Raw genomic sequence first — 17,500 nt, forward strand, 5'->3', positions numbered from 1 at the left:
ATGTAAACTGCTTTTCAGTACATTTGTTCACTGTGTGTGCAAACAGATATGTTTTCCATACTGAGTCACTGTATGTGAGACGCTAATGACTGAGAGGGGCTCAGCGTTCACACTGATGATTCATGACTAATTACAACAAAACACACACACACACACACACACACACACGCGCACTGATGGCATGAGAAAGGATGGTCTACAGCGGTTATATTACCTGACCCGCTCTTTAGGGTCACCAAACGACTCTTTGAGGTGAGAGAAGTCTGGATAGAAATGGATGGAGGGAGAGATGATCTCCAGCAGCCCAGACTGAATCTCCCCTGGAAACCTGAAACACACGCATAGAGAGGATGTATGTTAACTCCATGTTACCCAGTCACATAATTCTGCTTGACTTTATTTCTTTTGAGAAACACAAAAGCAATGTTTAGTAAAAATGTCCAAGCTGCACTTTTCCATACACTGAAAGCGAATGTGGAGTAGTATCAAGTTTTGAATGAGCGTTTTCAGCAAATTTAGTCTTACTTAAATTTGAGTCTGGTTTTCCACACAAAGCAACCGTATGATTTAATAGTGTTTGCGTCTCTTTTGGAGCTGGACAGGACTAGTCCCATCTTAGTATGTGTTTGTGTGATGCATCTATAAATTGCCGTTCTGTTTGTGGAACAATTCTCGCTATTATGTAACAATTAACTATGACTTTTGCCTCAAACTCTAATTAAGGATTACTTCAAAAAATCAAAAACATGGGCATGCAGAGTTAGACATTAACGTGTGTAAGCAATAATAAACAGCTTGAATGCTGGAACAACCCAAATTCCAAAAATGTCCAGGGACGTTTTTTAAATTTGAATAAAATGAAAACTAAGAGAACATCAAATCACATGAGCCAATATTTTATTCAAAACAGAACATTTTATGTGCAAAATGAGCTCATTTCAAATTTGATGCCCGCTACAGGTGTCAAAAAAGTTGGGACAGGGGCATGTTTATCGTGGTGCAGCATCTCCTCTTCTTTGAAGTTTGAAGACATCGAGGTTTCTGGAGTTTTGATGCTGGAACTTGGTCCCATTCTTGCCTGATATAGGTTTCCAACGGTTAAAAAGTTTGACATATTATGTTGTTTAATAATGCGCTAAATGTTCTCTATAGGTGAAAGATCTGCAGGTCAGTTCAGCGCCGGACTCTTCTACTACAAAGCCATGCTGTTGTAATAGCTGCAGTATGTGGTTTTCACATTGTCCTGCTGAAATACACAAGGGCTTTGGTTTTCCTGAAACAGACGTCATATGTAAGGCAGCATACGTTGCTCTAAACCTTTATATACCTTTTAGCATTTATAGTGTTTCCAAAACATGCAAGCTGCCCATACCATATGCACTTGTGCACCTCCATACCATCAGAGATGCCGGCTTTTGAACTGGATGCTGGTAACATACTGGAAGGAATCCCCCCTCTATAGCCCGTAGACCACAGAACACTTTTACACCTTGAAACAGTCCGTTTCAAATGAGCCTTGGCCCACAGGACACAACACTACTTCTGGACCATCTTCACACATGCCTTCCTTTTTACAGCTTTAGTTGGCGTCTGAAGATGGCAGAGTGGACAGATGCCGACAGTAATCTCTGGAAATTGTCCTGGCCCCATTTAGTAATGTCAAGGACAGAATCATGGCGATGAATGATGCAGTGTCGCCTGAGGCCCGAAGACCACGAGCATCCAACAAAGGTCTTCTGCCTTGTCCCTTACGCACAGAGATTTAACTGAAATCTCTTGATGATGTTATGCACTGTAGATGATGAGATTTGCAAAGCCTTTGCAATTTGTTGTTGAGAAACTTTGTTTTTAAAGTATTCCATAATAAAGTGACACACTCTTTCACAGATTGGAGAGCCTTTGCCCATCTTTACTTCTTAGAGACTCTGCCTCTCTAAGACATGCCTTTTAGTCCTGTCAAAGAGCCCCTATTTTACCTTTTCAATTTCTAGTTTTAACTTAAAAGTGATTCAGGACCAATCTGAGAGAAACTTTGAGCGAGGAAAAGACAAAAACGTTACCCTTTACCTCTCTATCTCTGACTGTCTCTCTCTCTCTCTCATGCTGTCATACTTAACGTATTTTATAGGAAATGAACAGCAACACGATAAGGTTCTGAAAGTGCTGTAACTGTTAAGGGTGATCACTTTTCTCATAGAAGGTTGCGACAGACCCAAATCGTCATAGTTGCATTTTTCCACTTGCATTTCCGGCACTATGGCATTTCTGTGCGATGACAGAGAGGTTAGTGTGTTTCTAATAAGATCGGTCACATGACCTCTGCACTATGTACTGTGTATTGTCTTATTAACTCACCATCACTCATTGTGTGCAACACATTTCTTCTTCCTCTTTATGTTTCGTCTATTTCCTCCACTCCTAAAGAAACTCTAAAGTGTCTTAAGTCCCAAGTACTTGGTCCCTAAACTAAAGTGTTACCATAAAAATTATTTTATATTAAATTAATATACACATATATAAACATCAATATAATATTGTAATATTATTAATGTTTTTAGTAAATATTAAATACTAAAATGTTTTAGTAATATTTTTTTCCCAGTAGTTTTTTTTTTTAAACATGTCTACATAGTTTTTATTGTATTGAGCTATTGAGTTATTTAAGTATATTGAGGTTATCAAGTATTTAAAAGAATTAGCAAATTTTAACCAAATTAAAATTTTATTGCAGTTACTGCATTCTTTTCTTTTCTTCCAAGTAATACACACATTTTTTCAAGGTTTTAGTTTTGGTTCATTATAATAACCCAAATGTGCACCCACGTAACACACCCATTAGTAGATAGAAAGATCAAGGGGAGAAATAAAAGCCAACAAAAGCTAAGATCTAATCAAAACACACACACACACACACAGAATTCTTTTCCAGTGCAACTCAATGCAGAAACAATCAGTAAAAACACAAGCTCATGACTAATGTGGGACAAGCAGAACGAAGCAGAGGAACTCAAACCCAGAGGATGGACTTTCCCTTCTGTTTCTTCTGCTATTGTCCTTAAAAAGCAAGCGGGTAAAGGTCTGTAGTCACATGATCTCTCAAACACATAAACACACATGTACCAATGAAACTCAAAGCAGATTGTGGTCATAACATGAATGAAAGTGCAGGGTACTCACAGGCGCTTAAGGTTGTCAGCAACACTATTTGCATATTGTTGATCCGTCTGCAAAAACAAAGCAAGAATCAGCGGTTTAATAAACCTTCACCTTTGGGCTAGACAAGTGTTTGTAGGAGTTTTTTGGATGGATGTTTTAAGTACAATGTCGATTCTCATTTCCTGACTTTTCCTGCTAAAGACATTATACAGTCTCTGTAGTCAAGAGAAAAACTTTAACTGTCCAATAATGGAAGCAAATGGTGATGAGCTGCTAAAGCACTTTCCACTATAAAACGGCAAATGGATTTCACTGTTCAGATTCAATTTCACGGTTCGTTCAAAACGCGACTCAAGTACGGACCGCATTTTGGGAGTTTCCACATGGGGCACTATTGCCATCATTAAAATTAACAGAATTCCTTCGTTCTTTCTTTAAGATCGTTGTGGCTCTTTAAATGGTTTATATATCGCTTTATCTTTTAAAACTTGCTATGCAAGGATTTGCTTTAAAGGTTTGTGCTTTATTTAGATAAAATAAAGCCCACTTGGATTGAATTTTGTCATTAATTGTCTTTTAACAAATGATTTATCCGTGCACAACTTTACATTTATGAGTTCGATCTCTATAACGAAGAGAAAAGGCTATCGTAATTTTAGTTTCATGCTGACTTTCATGTCGAAATACTCTAGGGCTGTTCTGAAGCACTGTTATTTGTGCCCCATTGTGTAAAATGGAGCCATAACAGTAAAACTCAAGGACAGCGTATGAGGGCATAATGTGAGGATACAGACACTGCGTCAGCGTCCGTGAACCACCAGACCCATCAAATCCTCATTACTTCCCACAGATCGCTCACGACTGAGTCATTGTTTTCTAAACTATCGGAGCGACTCCCGAGACGCAGGGAACAGATGATGAGGAAACACCTGCAGCAACTTTGACCAAATCTTTCAACTCAAGAGAAATGGGAATTGCTGCTTTTCCAGACAAATAGGAAGCTTGAGGATCGTGACTTACAACGGGACAAACAACTCCGACCCCTTTGCTGTCACATCAGCTATTCTTCACAACGCTTCAAAGACGGAACAAAAAGCCTGTCATATACAACAAATCCTTTTAAACCCTCTATTCAAAAGTGGACAGAAACACGGCATCCATGAGACGGTGAAATCTGTTTTTGCGTTTCCTGATCAAAAATGTGAATGGTGATTTCAGAAGGGGGAGAAATGTCCACAACGGCGCTGCTATGAGTGCTTTTCAGCTTGTAGCTATTCGGAGCTCAGAGAGGATTTTTAGTGGGTTGCCATATGTTCGCTAGAGTGTTCTGAATGGTTTTTAGCAAGCTGGTTTTCAGTAGCAGAGTGTTTATTTTTTAGCATATTGTTTTTCAGCTGTTAAGGCCTTTTTAGCACGTTGCTAGAGGCTTTGGGGTGTTTTTTTACAGCTGCTGCTATTCATTATGTTCTAGAAGGTGGATACTTATCTCAAGTCAAAAGAGGCCATAACAACAATGCAACATTGTAGGATCTAATGCTTAAGATACGTGGTTATTGTGAGCAATAGTAATAGTTAGAGTGAAGTCCGCCTTAGCGAACACCACCAGTGTTTTTGTTTCTCACAATAAAATGAGCAGTAAGGATTTCCTGTGAGACATCAACAAAGCGCATCTTTTTCTGCAGTCTGACGTTGTCTCGACACATTTGCATCAACAAATCTAAACCGTGCTGTATATCAGTGAAACTGACTGGCATGCATCTAAATTTTGTATGCAAAGTACATGCAAATGGGTCTGCTTGAATCCGAGTTGCAGGTGTGTGGAAATGACAAACACTCAGTGGAAAGCAAAGAAATGTCACTCATGGAGCATACTTTATTAATAGTCGAGAAGTACGTTTCTCAAAAGCCACAGATTAATCAATAGAATATGTTTTTCTTTTTCAATTTCACCCATTCTGCCGTTATTTCCTCACCTTACTGTAATTCCCAACCCAAATGAAAAGTAGAAAATGTGAAGGTTACTAGGCAATTAAAATGAATGATGAATATTTAGGTTTCAGTGAGTAAATGTCAATATTCAATCATTTCAGGATGTGGTTAAATACATTATGTACTGTACAAACTTTGAAATGCTTATTCTAAGGCCTCCAAATCAGCCGTACCATGCTATCTGATCAGTAGCTTATACGTTTTGGCAACTTTTTGGATAAAAGCATCTGCTAAATGTGTAAACGTAAAAATGTAAAACGTAAATATTAAGGGGCAAAGTTTTTTCATTTTTTTTTTACATTGACTTTCCTTGTTCAGGAAATCAGCGAGTCACGCGACACAGATTTAAAGATTGGAGTAATGATGAAATTTCTGCTTTGAAAAATAATAAATTATAGGTTAAAAATGATTCAAATAGAAATGAGCTACTTCAAATTGTAACACTATTTCACATCATTACTGTTTCTACAAGATTTTGATCAAATACAAAATGCAGCCTTGCTGAGCACAAAAAAACTATTTTTATGTTTCCAAAGTTTTTAGTAAAATGTTAATATTTCAAGATGAATACAGACTAGACTAAAGTAACTACAAAGTAACTATGTAAAATGTGAGCATCAGCTATCTTCCAACAGGTTTTTGAGGAAATATTTTTACGTAAAATATTACAATTCTAAAAAGACATTACACTGGGAGATACAGAGTGACGGCTGATATTTATATGCATTTTATGTAAGCTGTCTGTTATAAAGATATCACTGATTTACATTACAACTATAAGAATTTCTGGCAACTGCACCAAATTGCAAATTTGTGCTCAGTTTAGACCCAGTAATCTTCTTTTGTGTTCCATGGAAGAGAATCAAAGAGGGTTAGTATGATACGAGGGTGAGTAAATGATCACAAAATGTTCTTTTTCGGGTGGATTTTTTCCTTTAGCACGGCAAACAGCAAACCAGAAAGAAAAAGAGAGAGCTTGTCTCTCTGGTGGTGTGCGTTACATACAATCTACAATAAAATGATGTATAGCTTGCGCTTCAATTATCTCACAAGTACACACACACACACACACACACACACAGTGTGAATTTCATTGCCGGCAGTTACTCATGAACTACAGTCAATGTTGATTAATGTGAAACGACTCAAACACAACAACTGACCACTAAATCACCAAATATTGTATTTTGAAAAAAAAAAAAAAAAAATTGGTAATCATAATTATTTCATTAAGCTGTTTATTTTAATAGTTTGCTCTCTTTCTTAATGGATATAGTAATCATAGGAAAAAATATATATTTCATTTCCTGCGTCAAAATAAACCTATATACACAAGACAGTAAAATACATGCATAGTATGTGTATAGAACGTCATTTGGGATACAGCCTGTTATTTGGGGTGCGTAGACACTAATGATGCCTACCTTTCACTTTGTTTGCAATTCTCTAGTCGAGCAACAGTTTGTAATTTTTTGACTGTACTAAAGGATAATAATACCACCGTATGATTGCAGATATTTAGAAAAGCCAGCTATTCTGCTTTGGAATATGCGTTCTGTTCTGGAATATCGGTTTTTGTTTTGGTCTGTGTGACTCCGCCCACTTTAACCAACAGTATTTGAACAATCTGGATTGCCAGCTGGTGGAAAATTGCAGGAAAATTGATATTGCAGCCAAGGAAACGAGTAAATTGAGTCAGTTACTACATACTCATTAATGTCTCAGGGGCTCCTGCTTTGGCTTTGTTGTTCATTTATTTGCTTAAAAGTTTATGTTAAACATGTAACTGCTCCCACCTTCATTATTCCCGAACATGAACAATTACATTATCTCCGTCCCCATCGCTGATTAAATTTTCCATCATTTGTGAATTTTTTGCCATTTCATGTTTTCACTAGTGTATGGTATAAGGAGCTATTATGCGTCTACTGAAAGAGTGCTGAACGTCTGGAAACAGGGTGAAGAAGAAGCAGAAGCAAGCGATTGAGTATGTTAGTTGATGCATATGCAAAATAGCTCAATCATCACGCATTAAACAGCATACAGTATAAATTAAAACTGATGTACTGAATAAAAGTCGAACCAGGAGTAGGACCGTGCAAGCGCCGGATGTGTTGATGGAAACAATCTATTTTCCAAAAACGCCATTTCTTAAACATGATCAAAAATTAGCTTTTTTCAATAAAACACATACTCTAGCTTAATGCAATATATTTTTACCAACACCTGAATGCGAGCTGTATTTGAGCGTTACGCTATAGGCTCTGTTCTTTTTTTTGAAATATTGCATGTTCAAATATTCATACAACACAATGTTCTGGGTGCCATAAAACTTTTGTGAAAATGATCAGAAAAGCTGCCGGTGGGTAGCAAAGTTTTTCAAAAATCCGGCCATTAACGTCAAAGCAGAACTGCACATCTCAGAGCGACAGAGCAGAGGTGTGCTGAACTAACTGGTTGGTAAATGATTTAATGACTCGCTCTTAAAGAGCCTTTTTTTTTTATAGTGGATGAATCAGCGTTTTTGCCATGATTCAATAAAATAATTCAAAAGTCCCTTCTGGTTTCTTTTGGATTTATAATATATTATATCATATATATTCCACATATTGCGCCAAATATATGTACTAGAGAAAGCAGGTAAACATAACATAAGTACACAAATTGCATTTCTGGGTCTCATTAAGAAAAAGGCTACATCCTCATAAAAACTGAATCCATTCTGCATGCTCTTGTCAGTATGATCTCACCTCTGCGATGAAGACGACAATCACGCAGTCCTCCTTCTCGGCCGGACTCAGCTCAGACATCAGCGAGCTCAGCGTGTCCGTCAGGTAGGAGTGCACCTCTCTCTTCACACTGGGCACCCCCAACACTATCGACACTGAGAGACAGGGAAAAAGCCACTAATCAACCACCTCTGGCAGATCACCGCTAAAGCTTACTGTACCATTCACACGGAGTCCTGTCTGACTGTGCATTTGCATTTGCAAGAGCTCAATCCTAATTAAAGCTGGATGGATAGCAGCTCCCCGCTGAGGCTGCAGGACGGCGAGCATCTCCTCCCCGCCGGGGTCTGAGGCTGTTGGACAGCACCCCAGAGAAATGTCCACTCAGACAGGCCAGAGACCCAGACACAGCAGGGCACAGAGCCAGGACAGGAGGCGGAGAGCAATATGAGAGCAGTACGACGTATATATACGAGTCAGAAAGACAATACATTTTAAGAGCGATGATATAATAAGGGGATCGCAGACAATGAAATTAGCTTTTATTTTCGGCGGTATTTATTTCTTTTACGAGGCTGTATTTTTCAAGCCGCTCTTCCTGGCCTGCTTAGATATCTCTAGAACGGCACAAAAAGGTCATAAATGCACATCAGAGTGTCATTTAAATTTGGTATTACAGGATGATGACATCACCACGCAAGGCAGATAATACATGCCTGAGGGATCACACGACTGAACGTGTACAACAATGTTCATAGGTTAGAGCTCCGAAAGAACACTGCATTTAACTCGTCAAAAATATAGTGAGATATTATTGCAATGAAAAAAAAAATCATTTGGATATGTGTGACTTCAATCAACCGCATATTTTTCTAAATGAGTTCTTTTGCAATTTCCATTTAAAAACCCTCAAAATGATGCATGATGCATGTTGGAATCAACCAAAAAAAATTACACGCGTTTGAGTATTTGAGAAATTCATAGTTACATTTTTTTTTATGTTCCAAAGCAAAAATGACATCTTTTCTTAATATTTATTCACTATATAAGCGGTCAGCCTGTAGGTTGGATTGCACATCTCTCCACCATCTCAGCAGATATTGATGTTATTGCCGTTTCAGTGTTTCCTCTGAGTTCAGCGTTAGTCATAAACTGCTTCACGTTAGCAGTACATTCAACACCACTCGCCTCGGAGATGGTGAACACAGAAATTCAACAACATCGCATGATCCCATCCGACAGCAGCGGGTTACTAGAGGCACCAGGCCCATTTTTTACACAGAATCCACATTAACTAGACAGGCCTGCAGGTGAATGTAAGAAAACATATCACACGTTAGTAGAGATGGGACGATACACCTACCTCCCGATTCTATACTATCATGATCATTTGGTGCCGATACGATATGCATTGCCATTTTTTTTTTTTAAATATCGATTCTACAAGTATTGCGATTCGATAATGCGATCGTCAGGCACTTCATGATCCGATTCCAAAACTATTTATGATTCAATTCAATTCAGTTTAAATACAATTATCATTTTCAACTCAATGGCCCGGTTTCACAAACATGGCTTGGCTGGGGGAAAAAACTGAATCGATTCAGAATCGCTTGAAGAGAGAATTGTGATAAATAGTAGAATAGATTTTTTCTCCCACCCCTACACGTTAGAGAGAGGAACTCATTTCTCTGACCTCCGGTGCGGCCCTGGCCGATGTGCACCGCCGGCTGGAGGCTGGTCTCCTTGGCCAGAAGGTGCGGCAGATGGTGGAAGATGCTGGGCAGCTGAAGAACATTCTTACTGCTTGTCACGTTCCACAGCTTCAGCTTGGTCTCATCTGGAAGACATGACAGTCAAAGGTCCGAGTTAGCCGGTTTAAACTACTAGCACATGACCTGATACGAATTATTATTGTCTTTAAAGGGGTCGTGGGATGCAAAATGTTTGAAAATAAATGTGTTTTGTGATCCAGGAGAAATATAAGGGTTTAGTGAATCTTTGCAAAACACCTTCAATAATAATAATGTGCTAGCTAGCAAGTTTCGTGCTAAATGTGGGTAAACATTACTGCTCCCCCCACAGAAGAGAGGGCTTGCAGAGCTCATTAGGATTTAAAGGAACATGCACCAAAACGAGCTGCTCTGAAAGAAGCTGAGAAGAAGTAAAAGGGTGTTTTTTATACTACCATTGACAAATTTTGAAACATTTTCATTAAGACCCTAAAGAATCATATGGACTTGTGCATCTGGTACATGGGCATCTGATAACCCATTTAAAATAATAAATAAATCAAGAGGATGTAAAGAAAGAGAAGAAAGCAGAAGACAAAGCGAGGACTTCTTGGAGTTTATTAAATACTTGCTTATGTGTCAATGATCACATACTAAATTTAGCTAATGAAAGTGGCAGCTTGATCCTTCATGCCATAAGAAAAAAAAAACTTTTTAAAACACAGCTGACAGCTGTGCATGATGTGATCCTTAATAAACGAGCACAAATCCGACCAAAAACAAGCTGAATGAAGACAGTGCCAAAATAAATGAAAGCAGGTTTTAGCATCGGGACAACAGAACGTACAAAATCTATCAAATATCAATTAAATCCAGAGGACCGTTACTTCACAAGCTTTGTGATGTGATGCAGCTTACGATAAGCATTAGCTCATGAATGCACAAATAACAGTTGGCTGTAAGCTACATAGTCAAAAAAGTTAGATTATGTGACCCTGGAGCACAAAAACAGTCGCACAGGTATATTAATTGCCAAAGTTCAGTGCATAGGTCAAAATTATTTGGATATTAAGTAAAAATCATGTTCCATGCTGTCTTTAAAATATTTCTGAGCATTAGCATTAATTAATAGGAGGTGAGGAAAGAGAAGCAAGTAGAAGACAAAATAAGTGAATTAAATCTTGTTTCTTTGTCTTTGAAGGCTAATTTCCCCCAGGTTTACATTTATACTAAATTCTGCTAATGAAAGTGACAGCTTAATGATATTCCTTACAAAAAGACAAAACATTTAAATTGTTTAAGACGTAACTGACAGCTGTGTATGGTGTGATCCTTACTGAATGAACAGAAAACCTTCCAAAACCAAGCTGAAGACAAAATAAATAAAAGCAAGGTTTCTGAAAGCTACAAAAGGTACAATATATGTGACCCTGGAGAACAAAATCAGTCTTTTTGATGAAATTCTAGGTTTTCAAATAGTTGTATCTCGACCAAATATTGTCCCTATCCTAAAGCACCAGGCATCAATGGAAATCTTATTGATTTAGCTTTCATTTTAGGTATGATTTTTTATTTATTAATTTATTATGACAAGGGTGACAAATATCAATTAAATCCAGAGGACTCATCACTTCAAAATCTTCATAATTTATGATAAATGAGGGTTCACGAAAAAGCCAATATGACAGTTGGCTGTAAGCAATGGTTTATATAGATCAAGAAGTTTTAGATAAGTAACCCCGCATTGGTTTATCTGTAGAATAAAATGGCAAAAATAAAATGATTGATTTGAACTTTAAAGGAAAGATCATGTACCATAAATACATAGAAACTTCATTTTGTTTAGCGATATACATTACTAAGAACTTCATTTGGACAACTTTAAAGGTGATTTTCTCAATTCTTTTATGCACCCTCAGATGTTCAAATAATTGTATCTCAGCCAAATATTGCCCTATGGAGACATGTTTAGGGATAAGGGGGTGGCGTCCGGTAGGTTTAAGTATACGTAAGGTGGGAGGAGTTAGATCTAGGTCCAACCTTGCCCCTGGATCTTGCGTTCTGCACTGAGGACCATCTCTTAAAGTCAGAGGGCAATGACTGGCTGACAGAAAAGCGTTTCAGGTGTGTCTGACCTGACAGGCTGCTCCAGGTGCGGTTGATGTCCCGCAGTGCTTGCTTCTCAGCGATGGCTCGCTTGATTTCGTCCAGCACCAGGTTGAGCTCTTTGGAGCGTTTGAGGTTCTCTTGCTCAGCGGAGTGCAGACGGTCTCTCAGCGCCAGAAATTCACGCTGGTATATGTCTACGACATTACCTACAATCAGAACAAAGAGAGAACAACACTAGTCAGTGGTTTAAAAGTGCAAAGGAAACCCACAGCTTTTGCTTTTTCTCAACACACTTCAACTTCTTGCTTCGTAATTTATTATAACAGCATTCAATTATCCAGTCAAAAGAACCGTTATGTTATGCATCAATAAATAATGGCTGATAATTCAACACCGAACATGAGCATGTTTCTCATAGGCCTATATTTAACAGGGTTGTTTTTCGGATGGTAATAAGGATGACAAGTGTAAAAAATGAGAGGATATTTTGAGTCTTCCCCTCTCTTCTTCTTTGTGCCCTTTAAAGGGCTGAAACCGCACTCGTTTACATTTAAACACTGCAGTTTTCTTAGACAGGGAGAGAACAGAACTGGTGTCATGTAACCAGCCAGTCATTCATGACATTTAAACAAGTGTTTTAGTGAGGTTGCTTGTTTTCTCCATGTCTCGGGTCATAACCTTCCTTAACGGGCGATCAATGCTCCTGACCCCAGAGGTCAACACACAGAGAGAGTTAGAAATACAAATCTGTTCTTTCAACCCTCAAATGCAGACCAAATGTCAAACTTTAAAGTGCATTTAAATGAATTTAAAGAAATATAGGAAGCGCTATTCTGTTTAGATGAAGAAGGGGGTTTTCAGAGTCAGAGTGAAATGATAGTCAAATTGCTTCAAAAAGGTGGCAGCATCATAATATTAATTTTACACAGAGATTGGTAAATCTGTAAGTGAAATCTGTAGAAATCTGATAGATGGTGACAAGATGCAATTCTAATTGTTCATTGTAACTGACATTGTTCTTTAAATAAAATAAGAATTGGCAGCATGAAAAGTGGCCAAATCTGGTTTTTGGTCATTGTGATATTTAACAATCTGGATATGAAAGCCTCATTGAGATCCTCATATCTCTGGAACTGAACAATGTAGGGCCTTGAAATGTTCAAAATAAAAGCTGTAATGAATGAACAACTATAATACAATCATATTGCCATATCTATAATATTTCCTCAGTAATAGGCATGCAAACTTAAAAAATGAAAAATAATATTTACGGCAGGTATGTTTAATGTAGTTGTCCTGGCAGAAAGAAACAAGATACATCTCTAGTTTCAACATTATTTGCTCTTCAGATGTTCCTCTTTAAAAGAAAAGTAGTATCATATTTTTGTAATAGGACCCACATTTGGTCTTTGACCAATTTAAATAATTTAATAAACTGAACCACATAGGGTCTTAAAATAAAGATGGCAAAAGGAAAGTTTGTTAAGACCCAATACATAAAAAGGCATTAACTTTAATACTTCTCGAGTTACAGCCATGCAAATATGAAAAAAAAAACCTTAAACGGCTGTTTCCCTATTTTTAAATTGTCACCACTAGCACATAATGCAATGAAGATTGCTAAAGTCAACAGATTTTACTAATAGACCTACTAATCTGTGTCCAAGAGTAACATTATAGTGCTGCCATCTTTTTAAAGTTATTTTTTATCATTTAACTCTGAATCAATTTTGACTCACTCTACAAAATAGTGTATTACTCGGTAAATGTGCATCCATGACATTTAGCATTTTGGGTTTCATTGCTATACATGCATATCTTTCTATAGACAAAACATAAGCGAAATCAAAAATTTCAGCCAGAATTTACAAATTTGGTCCAGCTGTATTTTTTATTAACTAGCATTAACGAAGATGAATAAATACTGTAACGAATGAATTGCTCATTGTTAGTTCATTTATGCATTACCTATATTTAACAAATACAACCTTATTGTAAAGTGTTACGAATGTAATGGCTTTCCATCGATTTCCATGTAACTGCACAAGATCGAACTTTTTCAATCCTGCTATTATATACTACTACTACTACTACAATAGTAGTAGTAGTAGTAGGAGTAGTAATAATAATAATAGTTTTAAAGCATTATTTAAAAAGACAAAAACAAACATTGGACAATGTGTGGAGCTGGTCAGTGCGATCTGAAAGCTCCACAGATTCAACAGTGTTTATATTGTGAAATCGGCCTATGAATATCTTACCATTGTCTCTGGGTGTTTAGCCGAGACAGGAGAAAGTACTTGAACATCAAATAAATGACACACTTTCACCTGTGCAGTGACACCACTGCTGCCAGCTATATAAGATTTCTCATTTTCTCATCTGACTGAGCTCATTTCTGTTCTTTCTTTGCTCTCAACACTAGAAACGAAAGAATCATGAGGATTTATGCTTTACGGCATAATCCTGAGCAGACAGGCTTTTTCTGGGAGAAATGCCCACTCTCAGCGCACAACCCACACACACACACACACACACACACACACACACCGCAGTCCAAAGCCCTTGTGTAATCTGAAATTACACCGCTCCACACAAGTGCAATCCAATCCACACTTCAGATTGGGGAGGAGAGGTACATATAATACCCTGTAGAGTGAGATAATCTACTGATGTACTGATGACATCTCCACTATGATCCCTACACTCGATTACTGCTGAGTGCTGGTGGCCTCTCAGAAAGACAGAGAGTCCGAGGCACAGCCTTTTAAAGAGCATGTGTGCAGATATACACTAAAACACATGTGTTACAGCATGTACTCTGTATCTATTACTATAAAGAGGTGGATTCAGATCGATTGGAATAGACAGAGTGAAAAAAAAATGATGCCTTTTGTTAAATCAAAGACTAATCGTACTATAAAAGTACAGTTTGAAAAAAAACACAAAACAAAAAAAAGAACATATCCAAAACACAATTGACATTTTGATTCGATTTTACAGGTTTCATAAGACTCGCCTTCCTCATTTAAGTTGAGAATCTGCTCTTGTCTCTGCATTAGCGAGTCATAAAGATGGCCGCCAAGTGTCCTGACGTGCTTAAAAAGGACTTTGATCAAGCTCAGCACGTCTCTGTGTAAATTGGACGCACGGCAGCGTGTGTTTGTCCCTGCTGCAGTGCATGTGCCTGCGTTCATCTTATTAAAAGAGAAGTCTTAAGACAGCTGTGACATCTCGCCAAGCTTTGCTGTCACACTGACGCTGAAACGAGTGAACAAATACGGACGAAAAATGTGAGGGTGCTTAGCTTGGTTTAGTCGTCAAAACGATTTAACAGCATAGTCATGGCCATTATGACACTTGGCGGTGCAAGAAAACCTGCTGCTTTAGATTGTGTGTGTGTGTGTGTGTGTGTGTGTGTAGAGAGGACCAGACAAACAGAGGTCAAAACTCACACTTCCATCAGCCTCTAATAGAGCTGCCCTTGATTCGCTCTAGCATCATTTTGTTTACTTCCTTCTTTCGTGGAAATGTGCTGGTTTATTGCGGAAGAGAAGAAAAGAAAGGGGCTTGACATGAAAGCATGAAAGAAAGTGTTGCCTGTAATTTACTTAAGCTCACAAAGTGTCTTAATGAATTACTTCACAGATTTCAGCGCTCTCTTCAGCTTGCATCTTTAGCAGGTCAAAAATAATTCATCCTGAAATTCATTACTGAAAAACAGAAATCCCTGAGCAACGATGCCAGAACGTTTGAAAGGCTTTACAAAAATACTCCAATTGTGATAATTCCACTGCTCTGAAATGTCTTCTAATTAAAACGGCATTCATTGGGCGGTCTCCAAGATTAATCTCCCACATGCTTAATTATCTCATTTAGATCATTATAATTATCTTAATATCTTCAGCTTATTTAATTGTGTTGGCTTGAACACTGCTGAAATGATTTGAGACAAATCTAAAAGATACCACCGTGCAACAGTGAAAAAGAAACTAAACTCTCACATCTGAAGAAAACGAGAGAGGTACTTGCACGTACACTTCAACGTTGATAATAATGATAATAATAATGTTTTTTGATCAGCATATCACAGTGATGTGCGACATTAAAGACGGAGTAGTGATAAAAAGATCACAATATCACAAAATATCACAAAATTATGGTTTTAACTGCACCTTTGATCAATTAAATGTGTTCTTGGTGGTCCAACAATTTTTTTTTTATTACTATCATCATTATTATTATTTATAATTAACTATAGTGATTAGAGATAATAATAACGTATACTGTGTGTTAGAGAATCAGACAAAATGTATTTTTAGAGATGTCCTCAATTATTAAAAAAATATTATTGTAAATATTATTCATGCAAAGGTTTTCTGTGAGGATTAGGGTTATGTTACTGTATAACTAGCTATACAAAACCAACTGAAAACTAAAAGCTAAATTTTGCATCTAGATTTAGTCAAACAAACCAGTTTGTGTGTGTGTGTGTGTGTGTGTGTGCGTGTGTAAATGTAGTCTAGACAGTATCGTGTTGAACAGTATCTCTGAGGCTGTCAGAAATCCCCTTGAGTCTCTCAATTTCCATCTTATTGAGTATATTTTTCTCTTTCATTTGGCCTGTTCTCTTTGCTTTCATTTTGTAAAGTGGCTTGGATTCCTGCCTGGCTTTTTCATAATGGGCAAAATCCATACAGATCCTGAAACCAGATCATTCCATCTGTTTGAACGGAACAATGACGTATTAAATACAATCCTCTCGTGCTGGCACTCCAGGCCTATAAATGATCTATCTTTATGCAGACAATACGGAAATTTTGACTCTGTGTGTGAATGACCAGCATCTTTAACAAGTCCATAAAGAGAATAAAGGAGTAAATGGTGAAAACAGAAAGTCCTTGGCTTGCTGAATCACCGAGTGTCAGCAGAGAGGTCACACACAGAAAGCACTGGAAAGGCCAGGCACAACAGGTCAGCTCAGATCCAGCACACAGAAACAGACCCAGTGACATTTTCCCAGGGTCTCGGAGGCCAGGTCCACCACAAATAATAAAAACAACAATTCAGTTCAGGTTCATCCACAAGAAAGACCTAAGCTATGTAAAAAAACACCTTCCGTCTTGTTATACGTGAAGTTCAGTTTATCCAAGTCACGCCTGTGCATGGAAAAGACCCACAAGTCTGAATAACACATAAAACATATCTGGAAAACAGCAGGGGATGCAAAGTGAGCTGCTGCGGAAAAAGTGAAATGGAAATGCTTTATATTATGAGCCTTAAACTCAAAAGCATATAGTGCATATGAAATTGTTTTGATGCGTGTTTTACAGATGTACATTTTAGGGATATATCCTGTTATATGCAAAGGAAAGAAATTCACAGGTATTTCCACTTGAGTATGTCCTGAACTCTCTGTTAAACGTCACAGACTTCACCTGAATGAGTGCAGACAGACAGAGAGGCTACTGTAATAACTAGATTACGGTCTGTTTTAGTTGAGTTTTTCCATGTTTACTCTGTTCTCATCTTTCCTCGTCTGTTAATGAGTCCCACACACCTGTTTCTGTTTTCTCTGATTACTTTCCCTGTGTATTTATTCCCCGAGTTTCCTTTTTTTCCATTGTCTGGTCTCATTTACGGATGTCGTTGGATGTGTACAGACTTCTGTTATTTTCTCCAGGACCATTAAAGTATTTTCTAATGCTTTTTACTTGATTGCAAGTAGTTAATAGAGCATTACAATGAGGGGTAACACTTCAGACATTCTACTAACAGTAACTT

At 37.7% G+C, this 17,500-nt stretch overlaps 1 protein-coding gene across 1 annotated transcript in view; it reads right to left on the bottom strand.

Moving 5' to 3' along the window:
- Positions 1–17,500, bottom strand: part of mgat4b (alpha-1,3-mannosyl-glycoprotein 4-beta-N-acetylglucosaminyltransferase B) — a 96,351-nt gene that overhangs the window by 30,256 nt on the left and 48,595 nt on the right. Inside the window, exons 2-6 of the mRNA XM_043257666.1 lie at positions 11,743–11,922; positions 9,571–9,714; positions 7,896–8,029; positions 3,178–3,224; positions 215–328 (exon numbers count right to left, since the gene is read on the bottom strand). Coding sequence (XP_043113601.1) covers positions 215–328; positions 3,178–3,224; positions 7,896–8,029; positions 9,571–9,714; positions 11,743–11,922 — 619 coding nt within the window. The remainder of the gene's footprint in view (positions 1–214; positions 329–3,177; positions 3,225–7,895; positions 8,030–9,570; positions 9,715–11,742; positions 11,923–17,500) is intronic.

This window comes from Puntigrus tetrazona, chromosome 14 (assembly GCF_018831695.1).
Source record: "Puntigrus tetrazona isolate hp1 chromosome 14, ASM1883169v1, whole genome shotgun sequence".
Lineage (NCBI taxonomy): Eukaryota > Metazoa > Chordata > Actinopteri > Cypriniformes > Cyprinidae > Puntigrus > Puntigrus tetrazona.